The following is a 21,488-nucleotide window of genomic DNA, read 5'->3' on the forward strand; positions in this document are numbered from 1 at the left end:
TCGGCGTATTTTACTGAACTTTCTGTGTATACAAGTCATGCACAATTGTGAACGCATGATCTCCTCTATTCTCATGATTTATCCAGCATGCCAGGCGGTTGCTATGGGATACCAGAGGACATTACAGTGTGAAGGCATCAGGAAAAAGAACTACAACTCCCAGCATCCCCCGGGCTCCCAGCTCTAACACAATGGATTACCACTCCTCCACACAGACTGCACAGGAGCTCCGCCCCTCATGTCACATGACCAACTACATCATCACAGGTCCTTCAACCACAACCTATTATCTTCTCTACTGCTGAGCTCCGCCCACTTACAGGGTGATCACATGGTGGTGACGACATCACAGGTCCTGCTGGTAGTCCCTGGTGTTCTCTCTGTTATCAGCCATTCTCCCAGCTGTAAGGTAAGCTTCCATCACGTGTTCCTGTGCTTGTAGTGATGCTGTGATACCGTCTGCTGGGGTCATACATGTTACATGTGCTTGGGTTCTGAGGGAGAATGAAGATGAGTTACAGTGAGAGGGGGGAGTGCAAGGATACAAATATGTCCAGCAGCGCTGCAAATCACAATGAGCTCATTATTATGGGGGACCTTAAACTATCCGAATAGAAACAGGGAAGCCGAAACCTGCGGATCTCAATTACAGAAGATAATGAACTTGCCAAACTTGTGCAGCATACAACTAGAGGGGCGGCCATTGTGGACGGCCTTAACCAACAGACCAGACAGAATAACAGGGGCGCAGGCCGGGGGGCACCTGGGAAATAGTGACCACAATATAATAAACCTCGACTTCTCTTACAAGAGAGAGTATTTTTTATAGGGGAGCTACAAGAATACTAAACTTTCGGAAGGCCAAGTTTAACCCCTTAAGGTCCGGCTGTTTTGCACCTTAAGGACCAGAGTTTTTTTAGGGATTTTACCCATGTGGCGGTTTTACTCCTGTATTTTGTTTCCTTTAGCTACCAAAATTATTTTTGCTGCGTTTTTTTTCCCCGTGACATATAGGGTGATTTTTAAAATATTTTTATTTAGTTTTGTTGGGGGTAAAATGCTAAAAAAAATGATCTTTTTTTTAATATTTACAGTTATTTGTTTTATTTAGTATATTTATGCTAAAAGTATGGGAATGGGTTCCTCTATTTATTTCGGACGTTTTGATATAGTATCTATGGTTTTGGTTTACAGAGAGCATACGGCGACGTTTTTGGTTGGCGTCGGCTTTGGGTTATTTTCTTTCTTATGTATATATTGTTTTATTCTGTAATTTTGTTTTCTTTGTGTATGTAATCATGTTTTTTTTACTATCTATGTCCCCCATGACGTCATGTAAGACCTTTGGGGGGATATTTACTTTTTATTTGACACTTTCCCACTTCAGCTGGGTTATCCAGAGGAGCCCTAGTTACAGGGGAAAGCAACCCCTGTAGTGACATGAGTCATTGGAAGAGCTGGCCAGGGTCTAGTATGACCGTCAAGCTCTGCTGCAGCAGGGAGCGCCTGCGGTCACATGATCCCTCAGCTCCCGGAGTGGAAGACACACTTTCACTTTCTAGTACACAGTGCTCATTAAGCACTGTGTACTCTGCAAAGGAAAGGCAGAAAGGGTTAAATACCCCTCCTGCCTTTTCCTCTCAGTTATCAGCTGTGACTAACAGCTGATAACCCGCCCTGTCTCTGATTGGTTGCAGAGCAGGAGGCTTAAAGCCCCGCTGATAGTAAAATTACGGCAGGGTTTTAAGGCCTCATGTCCACGGGGAAAATCAGGCCCTTCATGCAAAATCCCGCAGCGAGTCCCTCCTTTCCCGTGGACATAAGGCCTAAAAAGAAGAATTACCTACCTGTCCAGACACTGAGGATCTTCCCTCCGTCGCAGCCGGATCTTCTTTCTTCGGCCGGTGGATGTGCTCGGCACACCAGCAGCGTGCCGCGTGCATGCGCCGTGCACTCTTTCTTTTGAACTCCTGCTCTCCCGCGCCGGAGAACAGGAATTCAGCTGCAGGTGTGCCACGGATCCGGACGGCTTCCATAGGCTTCAATAGAAGCCAGCGGGAGACCCGCAGTAAAATGCAGCATGCTCTGGGTGTTTTCCCGCACACACAATCCATGCCTCAGGGGAAAATGACATCCGCGGGTATTTAACTACCTGTGGGTGTCCAATGCATCTCTATGGGGCGTGGATCACGCGTGTGGGTGACCCACTGCAGATCTGTCCCTGTTGACATGAGGCCTAAGCCCAGGACCCGGCGCCGTATATTTACCGCGTCTGGTCTTTAACCCCTTAACGACCAATGACGTACCGGTACGTCATTTAAAAAAAAAAAAAAAAGTTGTAAAAGTTTAAATCACCCCCCCCTTTTGCCATATCTATTAAAAAATCTAAATAATAAATTAAAAATATGTATTTGGTATTGCTGCGCCCGTAAAAGTCCGAACTATCAAAGTAGCGCATTATCTTTCCCACACGGTGAACGTCGCCAGAAATGCACTTTTTTAGTTACCCTGTCTCCCAGAAAAAACGCAATAAAAAGCGATCAAAAAGTCGTATGTACTCCAAATTGGTACTATCAGAAACTACAGGACATCCTGCAAAAAATGAGCCCTCGCTCAACTATGTCGACGGAAAAATAAAAAAGTTATTACGTGCACAAAATGACCGCAGAAAATAATTGAAAAAAAATTAAATGTCTTTAAAAAAAAAGAGTATAGTAAAAAAAAACCTATACAAGTTTGGTATCGTAGTAATTGTACTGACCCATAGAATAAAGTTATCATGTCGTTTTTGTTGCCGTTTGTGCGCCGTAGAAACAAGACACACTAAAAGATGGCGGAATGTCTTTTTTTTTTTTTCATTTTACTCCACTTAGAATTTTTTTAAAGTTTTTCAGTACATTATATGGTACTTTAAATAGCAGCATTGAAAAATACAACTCGTCCCGCAAAAAATAACAAGCCCCATACAGCGACGTCGATGGATAAATAAAGGAGTTACGATTTTTTTAAAGGGGGGAGGAAAAAACGAAAATGGAAAAAGAAAAAGTGCCGTGTCATTAAGGGGTTAATGGGTTTATCAGCTCAGAGATGCACTTAACCTTGTTGACTGGGACAATGTCCTCAAAAATAGCAATACGGACAATAAATCGGAAATGTTTAAAAACATCCTAAATGACTTACTGTGAGCGGTTCATACCTTACAGGAATAAAGGACTTCGCAATAGGAGAAAACCAATGGGGCTCAATAAAGATGTAAAGGGGGCAATAAACAGCTAAAAGAAAGCAGCAAAGAGGCACTAAAAACATAATTATGTAAAAATCAGATAAAGCAGCAAAAGTCGAGAGAGAGACTTATTGCCAAAGAGAGTGAAACTAACCCCAAAATCACAGAGAAGGTCAGAAAAAATAAATATTGTCACTGGATTGACTCCTAAAACTTACCTTTTATTTATAATCATTGGTAAAAGATGAGCTGCAAAAGAACAAATAAAGGAACAGGACTGGAGTAAGGGAGGTGCGAGGAGATGTGAAATGGCTCCCCCCACTTACTCCTGCAGTCCCAGCAGATAACAGTAGGTGTGCACTAACACATACAAAACAACATAAATGGGTGCCCAAAAGGAGGCTAAAAAATGGGTCCCTTTGTGCGAAAATAGTCCTGATAGATATGGGACTATGACTGTTTTAGTCTCCTATATACTCAATAGCCACGCCCATATGTAGCAGCGACCCCCCCCCCCCCCCCCCCTAGGTGAATATTGGAACTTGCATAATTCTATTATCCCAAATATCACCAGGGGGTCGCCCTAGGGGTATATCCTCAGAGGAGTAAGATAGTCCTCAATTACATAGTACAGTGAAATAAAGCAACGAGTGTTGTGTGCTAGAGTTGGCATAAAGAGCACTATCAACTGATGAATACTCTTAGGCTGGGTTCACACGGGGCGGATTTGCCGCGGAAATTCCGCGTGGAATTTCGCCGCCGCAAATCCGCATGCAGCCGCTAATCCCGGGATTAGCCAGCCATGTGGGCGAGATTTCTCAGAAATCTTGTCCACACGGGACGGCAAATCCGCTGCGGCTATGCCGGCAGAAGCCGCCGCTGCGGCATGTTCATTTTTCTTTCTTTCCGCTGCGGCCGCGCTCTCCTCTATGGGAGCGCCGGCCGCAGCAGAAGAGCGAGCGGCTGGGCCGCTTCAAAACCGCCACGGGTTTTGAAGCAGCGGTTCTCCCGGCGGAAATCTCATATTTTTTCGCTGTGGCCAAACCGCGAGATTTTTGTCGGGAATCCGCCCCGTGTGAACCCAGCCTGAGGGCTCCCACACACTTGCGTTTGCGTTTTTTGTTAGCGCGATTGTCAATGGGACTTTCTAATCTTAAAAACGCAACGCTGTGCAACTTGTGTTTTTGGCGCGTTGCGTTTTTAACATTAGAAAGTCCCATTGACAATCGCATTATCAAAAAACGCAAACGCCGGTGTGTGGGAGCCCTTATAGAGTGTCCCACACAGAGAAATAGCCCGACTAGTCACAAGTGAAGAACGGGGTCCTTTTGTCTAGGATAACGAAGTCCAAAAAGATTTTTGAAAAGATGGCGCTCGAGATACAAGTAGACTGGGGTAACCCAGTAAACCCCAGATCTATATCAGAGTATAGGTTAGTACTGAACTAGTCCTGCCTAGTCCTAGCCCCCTGCCCCTAAAACAAGAAATGAAAATAAATAAGGACCCAGTAGCATCTCTAGTCTTGAAGTAGCTCTCAGCCTACCCAGTAGCTCTACTATCTACCTAGACAAATGCAAAGTCCTACATCTGGGCAAGAAAAATGAAAAAAAGCACATACAGAATGGGAGGAATTGCACTAAGCAGCAGCATATGTGAAAAAGACTTGGGTATACTAACACCGCGTTTCCCCAAAAATGACACCCCCCGAAAATAAGACCCAGTGGAGGTTTTGCTGAAGTGCTAAATATAAGGCATCCCCCAAAAGTAAGACCTAGCTCTGTCCCTGCTGTGTGTGAGTCTGCTGTGATTAGCTCCCCCTGGTGGCAGGAAGTTGCAATACCGTCCCAAGTGGTCCAGGAACTGCTGTGGGTGATCGTTACAGTCTCCAGACAGTGTGTGGGAGCCAGGTACTTTACAGCCCTTATTTTTTTGGCCCTGTGTGTGAGTCAGGCAACCAGTGTGTCACTGATTATTTAGGGGGTGATAATTACAGTCTCCAGACAGTGTGTAGTAACAAGAAATTCTTGATAGGATTCACAGTTTGTCTGGCTATGCTGGTTTTTGTTCAACAATAAATGTAAATTCTTCATGGAAAAAGAAGACATTCTCTAAATATAAGACCTAGCGCATCTTTGGGGGCAAAAATTAATATGACACTGTCTTATTTTGGGGGAAACAGGATAGATCAGAGACTGAACATGAGTCAACAATGTGATGAAGCAGCCAAAAAGGCAAACACAATTGTGGAATGTATTTAAAGAAGCATAGAGTCTAGATCACCTGAGGTCATTATCTCCCTCTACTCCTCCTTAGTCAGACCTCATCTGGAATACTGTGTCCAGTTCTGGGCACCCCACTTTAAAAAAGACATAAACAAACTGGAGCAAGTTCAGAGAAGAGTTACCAAGATGGTGAGCGGTCTGTAAATCATGTCCTATGAAGAACGGTTAAAGGATCTGGGAATGTTTAGCTTGCAGAAGAGAAGACTGAGAGGAGACTTAATAGCGGTCTACAAATATCTGAAGGGCTGTCACGCTGCAGAGCGATCAGCCCTATTCCTTTCAGCTTCATCCCATTGCTTCTAGTCTTTTCTTGTGCTGATGAGGAGGAGACACAGATTAGATATTAGACAGTGAGGGGGATCAATGAGTGGAACAGGTTGCCACAGGAGGTGTCAAGTTCTCCTTCAATGGAAGTGTTCAAACAAAGGCTGGACAAATATCTGTCTGGGATAATTTAGTGAATCCTGCACTGAGCAGGGGGTGGGACCCGATGACTCTGGAGGTCACTTCCAACAATACCATTCCCCTACGATGCAGGAGGAGAAGGTTTCTCCTCCCCTGCTGATTACGTCACAATGCACCTGTCTGGGCAGATGATGGACGCTGTTTTGGTAGTTCCTATATATATATATATATATATATATATATATATATATATACTTCTATGTATCATTTTATTATGTATGCTTGACAAAGGCACACTATTTGTGCCGAAACCCGTAGCAATGAAGATTTCTGTACATTGCACTATTGAGTATTAGTGCTACCTTGGACGCTTGGAGCACAGTTTCTTTTCATACAATCCATGTCTGCATCTCTGCGAGCACCTGGATCCAGAATGCTCAAATGACTCCGGACGTCTCTCCAACTTCTTGGACTGGGGACAAAGACTTTTCTTAAATGGCATGCAGGACGGAAGGTGCCGGTGGGATATCTCTTTCCTGTGTTAACCCACTGTGCACTGAATGAGTAAACTCTTACACTACCTATGTCCCCTTATAACAATTATATTTCACGAGGCGCTGCACTCATTGTGTTTCTTTCTAACTCTACCATTCTATGATTCTTTTGAAGCTCGTCTTTTAATGGTGATTTATAAATAAAAGTTACGTTTTAGGAGTCAATCCAGTGACAATAAACTGTTTTTCCAGTCTGTAAATACTAAAAAGATTAGTATTGAAAGTATTGGCCCTTTAATAGATAATGTAGGAAAAATTGTAGAGGGCGATGAGGAGAAAGCAACTCTATTAAATAGCTTTTCCTCCAGTGTATTCACAGAGGAAAATGAAGTGTCTAATGAGATGCAGAGTGATAAAGTAAACTCTTCCCTAAATGTCACCAGTCTAACCCAGGAAGAAGTACCAAACTGTCTTAAAAAGATTAAAATAGTCCTGTTGGCATACACCCCCGTCTTTTAAGGGAATTAAGTAATATGGTAGACAGACCCTTGTATTGTAAATCTCATGTTTAAGGAATCAACAGTTACGGGGTCTGTTCCACTGGATTGGCACATAGCCAATGTGGTGCCGATATTCATAAAGAGGTCAAAAGTCAGACTGGAAACTACAGGCCAGTAAGTCTTACTTCTTTTTTGGGTTAAATGTTTGAAGGGTTTCTAAGATATGGTATTCTTTAGTCCCTCAAGGAAAATAGCTGTATAACTCCGTTTCAGCATGGGTTTATGAGAGACCGCTCTAGTCAAACCAATCTGATCAGCTTTTACAGAGAGGTAAGTTCTAGTCTGGACCAGGGAGAGTCACTGACTCTTGTGTATCTGGACTTTTCCAAAGCGTTTGATACTGTGCCGCATAAAAGGTTGGTATATAAGATGAGAATACTTGGTCTGGGCGAGAATGTGTGTAAGTGGGTAATTAACTGACTCAGTGATAGGAAGCAGAGGGGGGTTATAAATGGTACATACTCTGATTGGGTCACCGTTACTAGTGGTGTACCACAGGGGGCAGTACTGGAGGGATTACTAGTAGGGTACCACAGTGTTAGTTTTGGGCCCTTTTCTTTTTAATATAGTTATTAATCATCCGGTAGAAGGATTGCACAGTAAAATATCAATATTTGCAGATGATACAAAACTATGTGAAGAAATTAACACGAGAGACACAACGTGGGTGCAAGAGATTCTGGATAAATTGGAGGACAGCAAAGTGGCAGATGAGGTTTAACATTGATAATTGTAAGGTTCTGCACATGGGCAGGGAAATACATGTCACCATTACACACTAAAACCACTGGGTAACACTGACATGGAAAAGGACTTGGGGGGGGGGGGGGGGGGTTAAATTAACTGTAAGGTTAATTGCAACAACCAGTGTCAGGCAGCTGCTGGCAAGGCAAATAGGATCATGGGTGCATCAGAGAAGGTCTAGGGGCACATGGTGAGAACATTGTTCTTCCTTTTTACAAGTCATTGGTCAGACCACACAGGGAATATTGTGGACAGTTTTGGGCACCGGTACTCAAGAAGGATATAGCAGAGCTTTAGCGGATACAAAGGTGGGCAACTAAAGTAGTAAATGGAATGGGCGGACTACAATACCCAGAGAGGTTATCAAAATTGAGATTATTTAGTTTAGACAAAAGATGGTTGAGAGGCGACCTAATAACTATATAAATGTATCAGGGGAAAATACAGAGATCTCCCATGATCTGTTTATACCCAGGACTGTAACTATAACAAGGGGGCGCCCTTTACGTCTAGAAGCAAAGAAACTTTCTACACCGACATAGAAGGGGGTTCTTTACTGTAAGAGCAGTGAGACTCGGACACTCTCTGCCTGAGGATATGGTGATGGGGAATTTTATAAGTGTACCAAAGGGGCCTGGATGCCTTTTTTTAAGCTTTATAATATTATTTTTTTATAATCATCAGATTGCCAGATTAGTGTCAGAAAAGCATTTTTTTCTCTTAAATGGGGGAAAATTGGCTTCTACCTCATTGTTTGTTTTTCCTTCCTCTGGATCAACATTGCGGGGGATAATAGGCTAAACTGGATGGACATATGTCTTCTTTTTTGCCTTACATGTTATGTTACTATTCAGCGATTTCTGTAATTTAGGGTCACGGATTCCTTTTTAACAGACACATCCACAGGATCTCCTAGATGTCTGATAGATGCCCCTGTCTTATGGATAGGATATACTAACTGTCCGTGTTGGGATCTCCTCCAATCCATGTGTCAACAGCTCTGAGAAGCTTTTCTCTGGATACTCTATAAGGCCTGTTTCACACGGACGTATGAAAACGCAGAATTATGAAACTCGTGCTTTTCAATGGTTTCCTTCACATTTGTAATGTTTTCACTCATGCGATGTTGTATGGAAAATACACGTGGCATGTCCTATCTTTCTGCGTTTTGCTCTTTTGTCGCTCATGTTTCCTTATGGAGTCTTTGTTTTATAGCATCACGACACACAAACTTTTCGTACAATGTGTTTTAACAGTAGAAAGTCCTATTTTCTTTCTCGTGAGAAAATCGCTAGCCGCAGTGATGTTTTTGCGAGAAAAAGCAGCGCTGGCGCTCAAACATCTCATTTACCCTTAGTGAGGTTCTGCATATCAGATATGATGATGTCCCTGTAGGATTTACAGCTGCTCCTTTCTTCATAAAGGTTCCTGCAATTCTACAACCTCCAGTTCATCCCGTTTTCTCATCTTCTCCTCCAATATGGTCCTCCTGAATGACCCACCAAGGATGGCCGAGGACAGGAAGGAGATCAGCAGAAGAATATTAGACTTCACCTTGGAGATCCTCTACCTGCTGACCGGAGAGGTGAGCGCTTCTACATTTCTATCCTCTTTATTGTAGTATTTACCAAGTCATCTGGAAGGGAAATCCCTAATGGGGAGTAATAGGAAGAGTCTAGTGTCCTGTATAAGAGAGGTCAAGAGACCAGCAGATAACATGAGGATCGGCCACCAACACAGTTATGTGTACATAACTGTAGAGCCTCATGTGGCGCAGAGTGTTAAGGCAGCAGAAATGCAGTCCTAAGCTCTCGCTCAAGACTTGAAGGTTGCGAGTTAAATCCCTGCATTGCTCAGGTAGCAGAATATATCTTTTAGGCTATTAGATCTCCACAATGTGAGGGTAGCAGTGGTATTTCCTAGTTTGCAGTGTAATGAGGGCAGTTTGGGTGGACGGGGGGCAGATTGTAATCCTCTAGAAAGGGGGATGTGACGTCACTTATTATTGTGTACATGATGATATTTCTCGGTGTCTCTCCATACACAGGATTACACAATAGTGAAGAAGACATCGGGGGACGGTGTGACTCCCATCATCCATCTCCAGGAGTCAGGAGGATGGAGCAGGAGTCATTTCCCCATCACAGAGCCTCCCTCCCCGATACATGAGCAGAAGATCCTAGAGCTCACCAACAAGATGATGGAGCTGCTGACAGGAGAGGTGATGCTGCGGGGGATGGGGGACATTATACAGTAACAGGAGGGGTCTGGGTGATGACTGGATATTGTGTTGTCAGGTTCCTATAAGGTGTCAGGATGTGGCTGTCTATTTCACTATGGAGGAGTGGGAGTATATAGGAGGACGCAAGGATCTGTACGAGGACGTCATGATGGAGGACCACCGGCCTCTTACGTCGCAAGGTGAGAACTATATATAATGTGCTTACCAGTACCTGTGTGTAATGTGTGTATATATAACGTAGTTTCCCCAGTAAAAAAAAAATACCAGGGCTTTTCTGGTTCAAGTCCCCTACAGGGACAAAAAAAAAAAAAAAAACCCCGAAAATAAATAGTAACTAACAATAAACCTTTTTTGCACACTTTCCCTGCTTGTATAAAAAAGAATTAAAATGTAAAAAAAACCCACATATTTAGTATAATCGTATGTGTAATTACTAGAGATGAGCGAGTATACTCGCTAAGGCACTACTCGCTCGAGTAATGTGCCTTAGCCGAGTATCTCCCCGCTCGTCCCTAAAGATTCCAGGGCCGGCGTGGGGCGGGGAGCTGTGGGGGAGAGCCGGGAGGAACGGAGGGGAGATCTCTCTCTCCCGCCCGCTCTTCCCTGCTCCCCGCCGCGACTCACCTGTCAGCTGCGGCGGCCCCCGCATCTTTAGGGATGAGCAGGGAGATACTCGGCTAAGGCACATTACTCGAGCGAGCAGTGCCTTAGCGAGTATACTCGCTCATCCCTAGTAATTACCTGTAAAGTAAATTGAACACACTAATTATTCCGCATGGCAAGAATTGTAAAAAAATTAAAACTGGGCAACATGCTTATTTTGTTAATGTTGCCTCCCCCCTAAAAATGCATTAAAAGTGATCCAAAAATCCATATGTACCCCAAAACGGTGCCAATTAAACCTTCAGCTTGTCACGCAAAAATCAACCTCTCACAAAGCTCAATCCATCGAAAAATAAAAAGGTTATGGGATTTTGAATGCAGCAATGCAAAAAAAAATTTAAAAGGGTTTTTATTATGGGAAAACCTAAAAAAAGTATATAATTTTGGTATTGTTAATTATATTAACCGGCAGAAATAATTTATCCTGTCATTTATGCTGTATGATTAACGCTGTAAATAAAAATGGCAGAATTGATGTTGAATGCTCCCAGACCTCCAAAAATAATTAATAAGAGTTTTAAAATTCATTTTATGTACTCCCAAAATTGTATGAATGAATCCTTCAGGTCAGCATGGCCCTCATTTGGCCATGTCGATGGAAAATAAAAAGTGAGGGCTTTCGAAAAATAGAGATGACAATCCCCACAAAATTGTTGTATCCTTATGGCCAAAAGAGGCCATGACATTAGGGGAGTTAATGTTGTGTAGGTTGCCCTCGAGGATTGAGCTCCACAAATCTTCTATTAGCAGTAGATTCAGTAAGACCTGTAAGTTGAAGCCTCCATTCATCGGACTTGTGTTTTCAGTTCCTCATCTAGATGCTCAATTGGATTAAGATTTGGCTAATTTGGAGGACAATTCATCAACCTTGATTTCTTTGTGTCCTGAACAGTTCCTGCATTGCAGCCGGGGGCATTATTCTGCCGTGAGGCCCATATCATAAATGGGACTTATCTATACAAATTCAGAAATACCTGGACTCCTTCGACCTGCTGAAAAGTTTTACTTCAAGGAAGGAGTTAAAACTGAGTCTCTGTAGTAACCAGCAGCTCTGAGCCGGGGATCTCGGTGTGGGGCTGACTGTATTATCTTGGTATAGAAGTGAGGGTGCTGAGAGCCGCGTGTGATATATAGATATACAGGAGCTCATGTAGTCATCACTGTGTGCTTGTGTGTCCACAGATGGAGCCAGTAGGAGAAATCCCCCGGAGAGATGTCCCCCTCCGCTTTATCCCCAGGACTGTCCAGAGGAAGACCCCGATGTCTCAGAGGACTATCAGGTAGATAATGAAGAGCCTTATACGAGATCTATATAGGGGGGGTCCTGCAGTCATAGTTTTTGGACGTCTCTTTTCGTGGTCTGTTAGATTTTTCCCCTGTCTGCTGTATTTTACTGAATTATTTCATATCACAAATCAGGAGGAAGATCTGACCATTATTAAAGTGGTGGTAGGAGAAGAGTGGATGATGGACGATCACTCATGGATGAGAGACGTGAAGGAGGAGCTTCCAGTAGATGTTACCACAGGTATGTAATGAATGGGGATATTAAATACAGAGAGGTTTTCAAACCTCTTTGAGTTTACAATTCGCCTTTGTTAGTCAGCAGTTTGATGGCTGATTACTGAAAAGAACATTGCAATCCCCCGGCCCTGGCTCCTGTCCTGTTAATGTGACAGAGGTGAAATAAATATGAGGCAGATTTCTTTAGACTGCTATTTCGTAAGATGATCTTACTAAGCAGCCTAAGGATATCTTCTTAGGGAAGGCATAAGAGTGGGTAGAAATATTTTAGGGCATTGATATTCTCCGCAGATTCCAGGATCTGTCTTCAGGGCCGGACCCCTTTCAATCTCCCTCTAATGTTTTTAGCATCCAAGATTCCATTCACCTCAAATTCTACTTTGGGAGATGCAGATGTGGGTGAAAGAACTGAGGGCCTAGAAAAATGCTTAATTATTAAAGGCTTCAAGAAGGAAACATGGAAGGAGTTGGGAATACACCAGGAGGGAGGTAGATGCAGCTTATAGGTTACCGCATATAGATGTTTCAATACTTGAAATGAGCCCGGATGGCAGGAGGCAAATTTGTAGGATGGCAATTTCAAGCTGATAATCCTGGAAAATCCACACATGGTCCCCAGGGGAGAAGCCAGGGGGAGCATATCTGCTATCTGTTAGCATTTTGCTTCTTCTAGATAGCTGCCTGGGACTAAGACTTTTCAAACTTACTGACAGTTTCTAAGAATGTCCTGTTGTGTGACTTTGGCTGCTGGTATTCTTGGAGGCTGGGACAATGGGTAGAATTGCTTGTGGATGATGAGCATAATCCTTGAGGGGTGAATGAAACTCCTGTAGATTCATTGGCGAGAATGTTGTTAGAGAACTCTACTGACAGTAGAAATGAGACCCAGTGATCTTGTCGGGAGGACACAATGTTGCAAGTAGATTCCTGGTGACTGGTTCACCCATTCCACCTGCCCATTGGATTCTGGGTGATATGCAGAAGAACAGTCAAACTTAATGCTAAGCAACCCGCACAGTGCCCTCCAGAAGTGAAAGATCAATTGCACACATGGATCCAAAAGTGTGTGTTGAGGAAATCCATGAAGGCAAAAAATATGCTGTAGAAACAAGAGAACCAACCGTGTAGTCAATGGTAGAGCCAGTAGAGGAACAATATTCACAATTTTTGATCATTTGTCTAGGACAGCCTAGATCACCAAACAATTGAAAAAGTCAGGCAGGTCTTTGACAAAATCTATAACAATATGTTGCCAAGGGGTCTCAAAGACAGGAAATGTCAACAAGAGTCCAGTGGGATGCTAGTGAGAGGGTTTGTTTTTGGAACAAGTCTAACAGGCAGACAAAAAGTCCAGTATGCCCTTGAGCAAGGATGGCAACCATTAATAGCGAGGGATGAAGTCAACAGTCTTTATTCCAGGATGACCAGCCATTCTGGAACTATGTCCCCAGGACAGGATGCAATGATGCCTGGCAGAGAGAAAGTCCTCCTGGATGCTATGTCCCTCAAGCATAGAGGGGTCACAGAGATGATCTGAGCAAGTTCAGTAACATGCTGTTGCTTTTTGCAGTCCATGATATTAAATGCCCGGGAGAGTGCATCCACCGTGATGTTTTCATTGACAGGCCAGAAGTACAAACAAAAATTAAATCAGGCAAAGAATAAAGATCACTGGGTTTGACAAGAAATCAGACGTTGAGTATACTACATATACATTAAATTCTTGTGATCGCTTTATACATTGATTGGATCATTGGCAGCCTCGAGCAGATGGTGCCATTTTTGAGTTACCGATTTGATCACCAGAAGCTCCCTGTCACCCATGTAGCATTTCTCTGTAGAGAAAATGTCTTTTGAAAATGAACCACGGGCTAGATCTTTACCGCTGGAACTCTTTTGCTATTGATAGAATGGTTCTGGCTCCAGTAGAGGAGGCATCAACCTCAGCATGAAAAGTCATTGCAAAATCTGGCTGATGAAGAATAGCAGCTGTAGAAAAAGCCTGTTTAAGCTTTTGAAAGGTTGTGTTACGTTTGTGCGGGCAAATAAGCACAGGGCCCACACGAACGTGCCCAAAACAGACTGGGTATAATACAAACAAGGGAACCTAAGACGGAATTCAGACTGGACTTAGTGATGGAAATGCCAACTGGACAGAGAACTGCATACTCTGGACTGGACTGATGGACAGACCTAAACATAGGGACTGACAAATGACCAAAACACTTACCTTGCATATTTGTACACATAAGAAGATGTTATAGCTATAAAAGTACAAGGAATTGGTTCGTACATTGGCCAATGAACTTAAGCGGCAAGGCTCCTCGTGTCTTTCCGTCCCTACACTAGCAAGACACATCTACTAGAGGACCCTAAGGGCCACCATAGGGCACAAATGGCAAGCAAACCGACATAAAACTGACAGAAAATAAATGTACAAACGGACGTGAACCAACAAACTCACAGCAAACTGCAATGGACAAGGATACATGACTGCTCACTCTGGACACCAAACAGACACTGACAGGAGCTGGGTTTATATGTGAGCAAAGATCCAGGGGATTGGCTAGCAGGAGATCACCACACCCAGCCAGCTCAATCATGCTGCACCTGTGGGCTTGTGCTGCTAGAAACTCTAGTACTACAGGTCCCAGCAGCACAACCTAACAGGTTGCCTCTGCTTCACAAGACCACTCTCTGGCATTCACACCCTTCCTAGTGAGGACAGAAATGTGATACAAAGTGGCAGTAGTAATTTGCAAAACCTATTTCCTATACAATATACTTCTGGGGTCAAAATTGGTTAAAAGTATATATGGGTCCAGAAATAACTTGTCAAACCACACATGACTTGATGAGATCAAAGTTATCTGTTTTATTGATTGGCAGGCAGCAGTTTTTATAGAGGCACATGCTTTGATTTCAATTATTCAAATTTATTATAATTTATTTATGACCATTGGTCGATAAAACAAACGCAATATGAAATATTGGGAATTTAACATCTAAAATGCCAGGCAAGCGCAGAAGAATCATTCATGATTAACTTCTCAGAACACAAGTACAGTAATTCTAAACAATGTCGTTTAGAGAGAATATTTTGGAACACTATTTAATATCTACAAATCCTCAAGAAAGAGGAGAAATGAACATAATGAACAGAGGTATACAAGATGACTACCTGACACAAAATGGCTACGAATAAGATAGAACCTGGAGTCATATTCATTTCACTAACCCCTTCAAACCCTGTGGTCTTGGCTAGCCAAGGACTGTAGATGGCTTCTCAGGATCATTACCGCAGGACAAAGTGACAGGAAGAGAAAACTTTGGAGAAGGATCTTTTAAACCTAAGACACCCTCACCTGGCCCTAGGTACTGGATTCTCTGTTTAGCTGAACAGATTGGGGCATAGTGTCTTATCCCACCGCAGTATAGACAGAGCTCTCCAGCACATCTGGTGTTCCTCTGGGGCTAGTCTCTCATCCTTTTTTACTCGCAAGGGCTCTCAAAGTGGAACAAAAAAGGATCTGTAAAATGACAGTGCTGTTCAAGACTCCCTTAGATGCACCTGAAAGAGGTTATTTATCTGGGAAGATAGGGAGATTAAATCATCCAGGTAAGACACTGCAGAAGATGCATGTCTGGGCTTCTCAAATACCTTGTGAAAGGTAGACAGGAAAGACTAAAGATTGCTAGTAATAAGGTCATCTCATTCCCAGAGCACAGCCATCCATGTCAGATCCTCAACAGACAGGAGAGACCTAATCAATGCTACCTTGGCCCTGTCTGTAGGAAATTGGGATGTCTGCAGCTCGAAGTGAATCAAGCACTGATTTAGGTATCCTTGGCAGGTCTTTGGATCCTCATGGTAGTGTGAAGGCAGAGGAAGATGTGGTTCTGAACCGCTTGTATGAGAAATTCGGCTTGGGGAAGAGGTTTAGTGGAGACAGTTTGGTCTCTTTTGAGCAGCAGCTGTAGCTGGATCCAGGGTATTCAAATAACCAAGGACTTGAACATACAATCCTGGCATATACAATATTGTGAAACTTCTTTGGCCAGCTCCTTTTGCTCAGCTAATGGGGCATCAGTGGGGTATGTGGCCTGAGCAAAACTATTAGAACAGGAGGTATGGACTCATTGTGCCACAAAATAATTTGGCTTGAGGTTACCCCTGAAAACAGTACCTGGGTTTGCCTGGTATTCACCCTTTAACCCCAACTGTGATATGGTCTTTGCTGTAGGGACTCCCAGGCCATTACCCCCAAAGTAGTCTTGCTGTTGTGGCAGCTGATAGAAACTAGTCGGGATTGCCGTAGCTTCCTACCAAAGGAGCAGGCAGACGGGATTGCTGTAGCTTCCTACCAAAGGAGCAGGCAGACATGTGGCTGTGATACAAAGTCGATGTTAGGGTAGATAGAATTCTTGCATAATGATATAATAGGACAAATTACTGGGCATACAGCAGCTAGATTAAGGTCCAGAAACAAGCTGAGGACAAAAATTAAGAAGATGGGAAAGCTGGGTCGAATAGGACAAACCATGAGACAGTCAAAACAAGTAAAACACCTTTGCATATTAGACTAGACTAATTGCTCAGACACCAGGCACATGCTAGCGGGTTAGAGGGCCTTAAATAGCAAGGGGCCTATCCGGATTGGTGGGGATGGAAAAACCGTGTGTGCACACTTGCCCTTTAAAATGCAGGCCATCTGCTTCCATGTACGCTATGGGGACCTGGAAACCTGACAGTTGAGGCTGCATCTACCGCATACAACATGAGGGACATGGCACTGACTGCAACTGACAGCAAAGAGATGGAGGGCGCTGTTGGCCGTGGCAAGCTACCACCTTCATTTTGTCATCTAGAAGTATAACATTGGTGTGCATTGTCAGAGGTCTTGTTTGGTTTTATACCTCTACAGAACGTTTTCCCAGAAGGATTAAGACTTGTCTAATAGGCCTTTGCCCATAGGGCTCTGTTTCATTCAATGTGTGGTGTATAGTACAGGTTGAAACCATCCAGATGTTTCCAGCTCAGCCTAAAGTTCTCTAGATATTGGAAATGGTTTCTTTCACACATTTCAAGTCCACTTTCATAGGGTTCTCTCATCAATCTTCCCTTTTCTACCACGTCCTGGAAGGTTCTTGACTGTTCCACAAGTAGCAAACTTCTTGATAACATTTGGAACTATTGAAGCCAGGATGCCAAGGTCTTTGAGGATAGTCTTGTACCCTTTAGACCCGTTATGCTTGGTAATAGCATTTTTGGTTGACCCAAAAACAGCCGCAGATTCTAATTTGCAATCAGTTGCAGGTTAGTTTACTAATCGCGTCCTATTTTGCATCCCTTTTTCCTTTTATTCTTTTTGTTTTATGCTTTCCTGTATCAAGCATCTGATATTCTGTGTATTGGAGTGTCAATAAACACTATTTTAGGAGATATTTTACATGGTGTACTTTATATTTGTCGGTACCAAACTGTAAGAGCAATTACCTAGTATATACACTACCGTTCAAAAGTTTGGGGTCACCCAAACAATTTTGTGTTTTCCATGAAAAGTCACACTTATTCACCACCATGCGTTGTGAAATGAATAGACAATAGAGTCAAGACATTGACAAGGTTAGAAATAATGATTTGTATTTGAAATAACATTGTTTTTACATCAAACTTTGCTTTCGTCAAAGAATCCTCCTTTTGCAGCAATTACAGCATTGCACACCTTTGACATTCTAGCTGTTAATTTGTTGAGGTAAGCTTGTGAAATTGCACCCCACGCTTCTAGAAGCATCTCCCACAAGTTGGATTGGTTGGATGGGCACTTCTGGCATACCATACGGTCAAGCTGCTCCCACAACAGCTCAATGGGGTTCAGATCTGGTGACTGCGCTGGCCACTCCATTACCGATAGAATACCAGCTGCCTGCTTCTGCTGTAAATAGTTCTTGCACAATTTGGAGGTGTGTTTAGGGTCATTGTCCTGTTGTAGGATGAAATTGGTTCCAATCAAGCGCTGTCCACTGGGTATAGCATGGCGTTGCAAAATGGAGTGATAGCCTTCCTTATTCAGAATCCCTTTTACCCTGTACAAATCTCCCACCTTACCAGCACTAAAGCAACCCCAGACCATCACATTACCTCCACCATGCTTAACAGATGGCGTCAGGCATTCTTCCAGCATCTTTTCATTTGTTCTGCGTCTCACAAACGTTCTTCTTTGTGATCCAAACACCTCAAACTTGGATTCATCCGTCCACAACACTTTTTTCCAGTCTTCCTCTGTCCAATGTCTGTGTTCTTTTGCCCATCTTAATCTTTTTCTTTTATTGGCCAGTCTCAGATATGGCTTTTTCTTTGCCACTCTGCCCTGAAGCCCAAAATCCCGCAGCCGCCTCTTCACTGTAAATGTTGACACTGGTGTTTTGCGGGTACTATTTAATGAAGATGCCAGTTGGGTACCTGTGAGGCGTCTGTTTCTCAAACTAGAGACTCTAATGTGCTTATCTTCTTGCTTAGTTGTGCAACGTGGCCTCCCACTTCTTTTTCTACTCTGGTTAGAGCCTGTTTGTGCTGTCCTCTGAAGGGAGTAGTACACACCGTTGTAGGAAATCTTCAATTTCTTAGCAATTTCTCGCATGGAATAGCCTTCATTTCTAAGAACAAGAATAGACTGTCGAGTTTCAGATGAAAGTTATCTTTTTCTGGCCATTTTGAGCGTTTAATTGACCCCACAAATGTGATGCTCCAGAAACTCAATCTGCTCACAGGAAGGTCAGTTTTGTAGCTTCTGTAAGGAGCTAGACTGTTTTCAGATGTGTGAACATGATTGCACAAGGGTTTTCTAATCATCAATTAGCCTTCTGAGCCAATGAGCAAACACATTGTACCATTAGAACACTGGAGTGATAGTTGCTGGAAATGGGCCTCTATTCACCTTTGTAGATATTGCACAAAAAAACAGGCATTTGCAGCTAGAATAGTCATTTACCACATTAGCAATGTATAGAGTGCATTTGTTTAAAGTTAGGACTAGTTTAAAGTTATCTTCATTGAAAAGTACAGTGCTTTTCCTTCAAAAATAAGGACATTTCAATGTCACCCCAAACCTTTGAACGGTAGTGTATTTTAGGGCTGCTGCACATTATATGGACTGCATGTGTGTGTACTACCTGTTATACAGAGCTTTATAAAGCTGGAATCACACATACAGTTTTGTGATGGTTTCTTATGTAATTTTACTGCAGAGTTTTGAGCCAAACCTAGAAGTAGGTTCTAAAGAGATGGGGAATGTAAAGGAAGGATTTCTACTTCCTACTGGATCCACTTCTGGCTTTGGCTCAAAAAACTACAACAAAAGAACTGCATGTGTGTTTCTAGCCTTAAGGAGGGTTATACATTTAGTTTTTGCGGTTTGAAAGAAAATTACAAAATTCATTTTTAATTCTGACAGAAAATCCCAGCAAGGATGAAGATATCCCGCAGCACTCTTCAGGAGAAAACCTCATTACCCTTAATGTACATCGAGGACTTCACAGTACAGATCTATCATCTAATCCCCCTAATCATGGGGATCCTTCTGCTGACCGATTACAGATTGCGGGTCAGAAAGGGGAGGGAAAGTTTCATTGTGGTCAATCTGGAACACCGTGTACAAAAAGTTCAGGTTTTTGTACGCAGAGTAGAACTCACTCAAGGGAGTATGCCCGTTCAGAATTTGGGAAAAATATTTCCTGTAAGTCAAGCCTTAATCAACATGAAAGAACTCACACAGAAGAGAAACCATTTTCATGTTTAGTGTGTCGGAAATGTTTTACAGACAAATCAAAACTTGTTCTATATGAGAGAAGTCAGACAGCGGAGAGGCCATATGCATGTTCAGAATGTGGGAAACGTTTTACCAAAAAATCACATCTTGTCATACATGAGGGAATTCACACAGGAGAGAAGCCATTTTCTTGTTCAGAATGTGGGAAACACTTTAGAAGCAAGCAAAATCTTGTCCTACATCAGCGAATTCACACAGGGGAGAAGCCGTTTAGTTGTGTCGAATGTGGGAAATGTTTTACAAATAAATCAGATCTCATTAAACATGAGAGAATTCACACAGGAGAGAAGCCGTATTCGTGTTCGTTTTGTGGGAAAAGCTTTAGAGATAAATCGGGTCACGTTAGACATGAGAGAAGGCATACAGCAGAGAAGATTCTTTGATGTTTTATACATGGAAAATGTATAGCAATCAAATTAATTCTGAAAGCCATCAGAGAATTCACATTGAGGAGAAACAATATTCTCATTAGGAATTTGGGAAATGCTATAAGAGCAAACAAAACAACTGAAGAAGTTCTTCAGATTAAGGCCAAATTCTCACAGATGTATTTGCACGCACAATATGCCGAGAATGGAACCCATTGATTTCAATGGCTTTGTTTACATGTGTGTATTTTTTGTTTCCTGCGCAATTTGGTCAATGCAGTATGCTCTATTTTCCAGTGCATTTGCTCTCCAAAGGTTCCCATAGAAATCAATGGGGAGGAGGAAATGAAGGGTGGGAAATATATGCACAATATGCTAAAAGATGCATGATACCCTGCATAATTTACTGGTAAAAAAAACACACCTGGAAATCTGACTAATTAGCCTTTTAAATTGGTGCATCTTCGTTTGCGTGTAAATGAACACGCCTTGTGGGCACAAACAGTACAGTAAGATACGCCAATGCGTGCACAAAAACACTAGGCTCATGCACACGCAAATGCGCATACACTTGTGTGAATCTGGCCTAAATAACATTTTATTTTGGGGTGTAATTAGCCCGGATCTGCCACATGCCAAAATTCTTTTTACTTGACGTCAACTGTAAGCGAGATCCATGGAGGAAAAGTATTATGGATATAAGGAAGAAGAGGCTTACTTATCATCATGACAGGGACAGTGAATCGTCACCATGGACCGGACTTATTACTGTATTCATAACTCCATCCGCACTGCAGGAGCAACTAGAATGGCAGAGACAATAAGGACGCCCCATGAACACTTCAATATCTGTGCACATATCTATACCTGATCTTCATTCATACAATCTAACAGATAAATCTGATGGAAATGAACAAAACTAATAAATTGAATTTGCAATAAAATCCACATCTGCCGTTTTCTTTCCGTGGCTCAAATAATGTCTAGTGAGTGTTTAGTATAAAGCCTCATTCACACTTGGGCCGGCTGCACACGGGCGGGTCGGATTCCACATTCGGAATCTCGCATCAGAATCCAGCCCTGTGCCCAGCCGGCATCCGTACTTACGTGCCTATCTTATAAACAAGAAAGACAAGACTGCTGTGCTCAGGGTA

General features: G+C 42.8%; 1 protein-coding gene across 1 annotated transcript in view; it reads left to right on the plus strand.

Moving 5' to 3' along the window:
• Window positions 1–21,272, plus strand: part of LOC136578718 (zinc finger protein 665-like) — a 62,683-nt gene extending 41,411 nt beyond the window's left edge. Inside the window, exons 6-9 of the mRNA XM_066578894.1 lie at window positions 9,946–10,129; window positions 11,796–11,893; window positions 12,033–12,141; window positions 19,592–21,272. Of these exons, the coding sequence (XP_066434991.1) occupies window positions 9,946–10,129; window positions 11,796–11,893; window positions 12,033–12,141; window positions 19,592–20,349 (1,149 nt within the window). The 3' untranslated portion in view covers window positions 20,350–21,272. The remainder of the gene's footprint in view (window positions 1–9,945; window positions 10,130–11,795; window positions 11,894–12,032; window positions 12,142–19,591) is intronic.
• Window positions 21,273–21,488: the final 216 nt, after the last annotated feature.

The sequence above is a fragment of the Eleutherodactylus coqui genome, chromosome 9 (genome assembly GCF_035609145.1).
Source record: "Eleutherodactylus coqui strain aEleCoq1 chromosome 9, aEleCoq1.hap1, whole genome shotgun sequence".
Taxonomy (NCBI): Eukaryota; Metazoa; Chordata; class Amphibia; order Anura; family Eleutherodactylidae; genus Eleutherodactylus; species Eleutherodactylus coqui.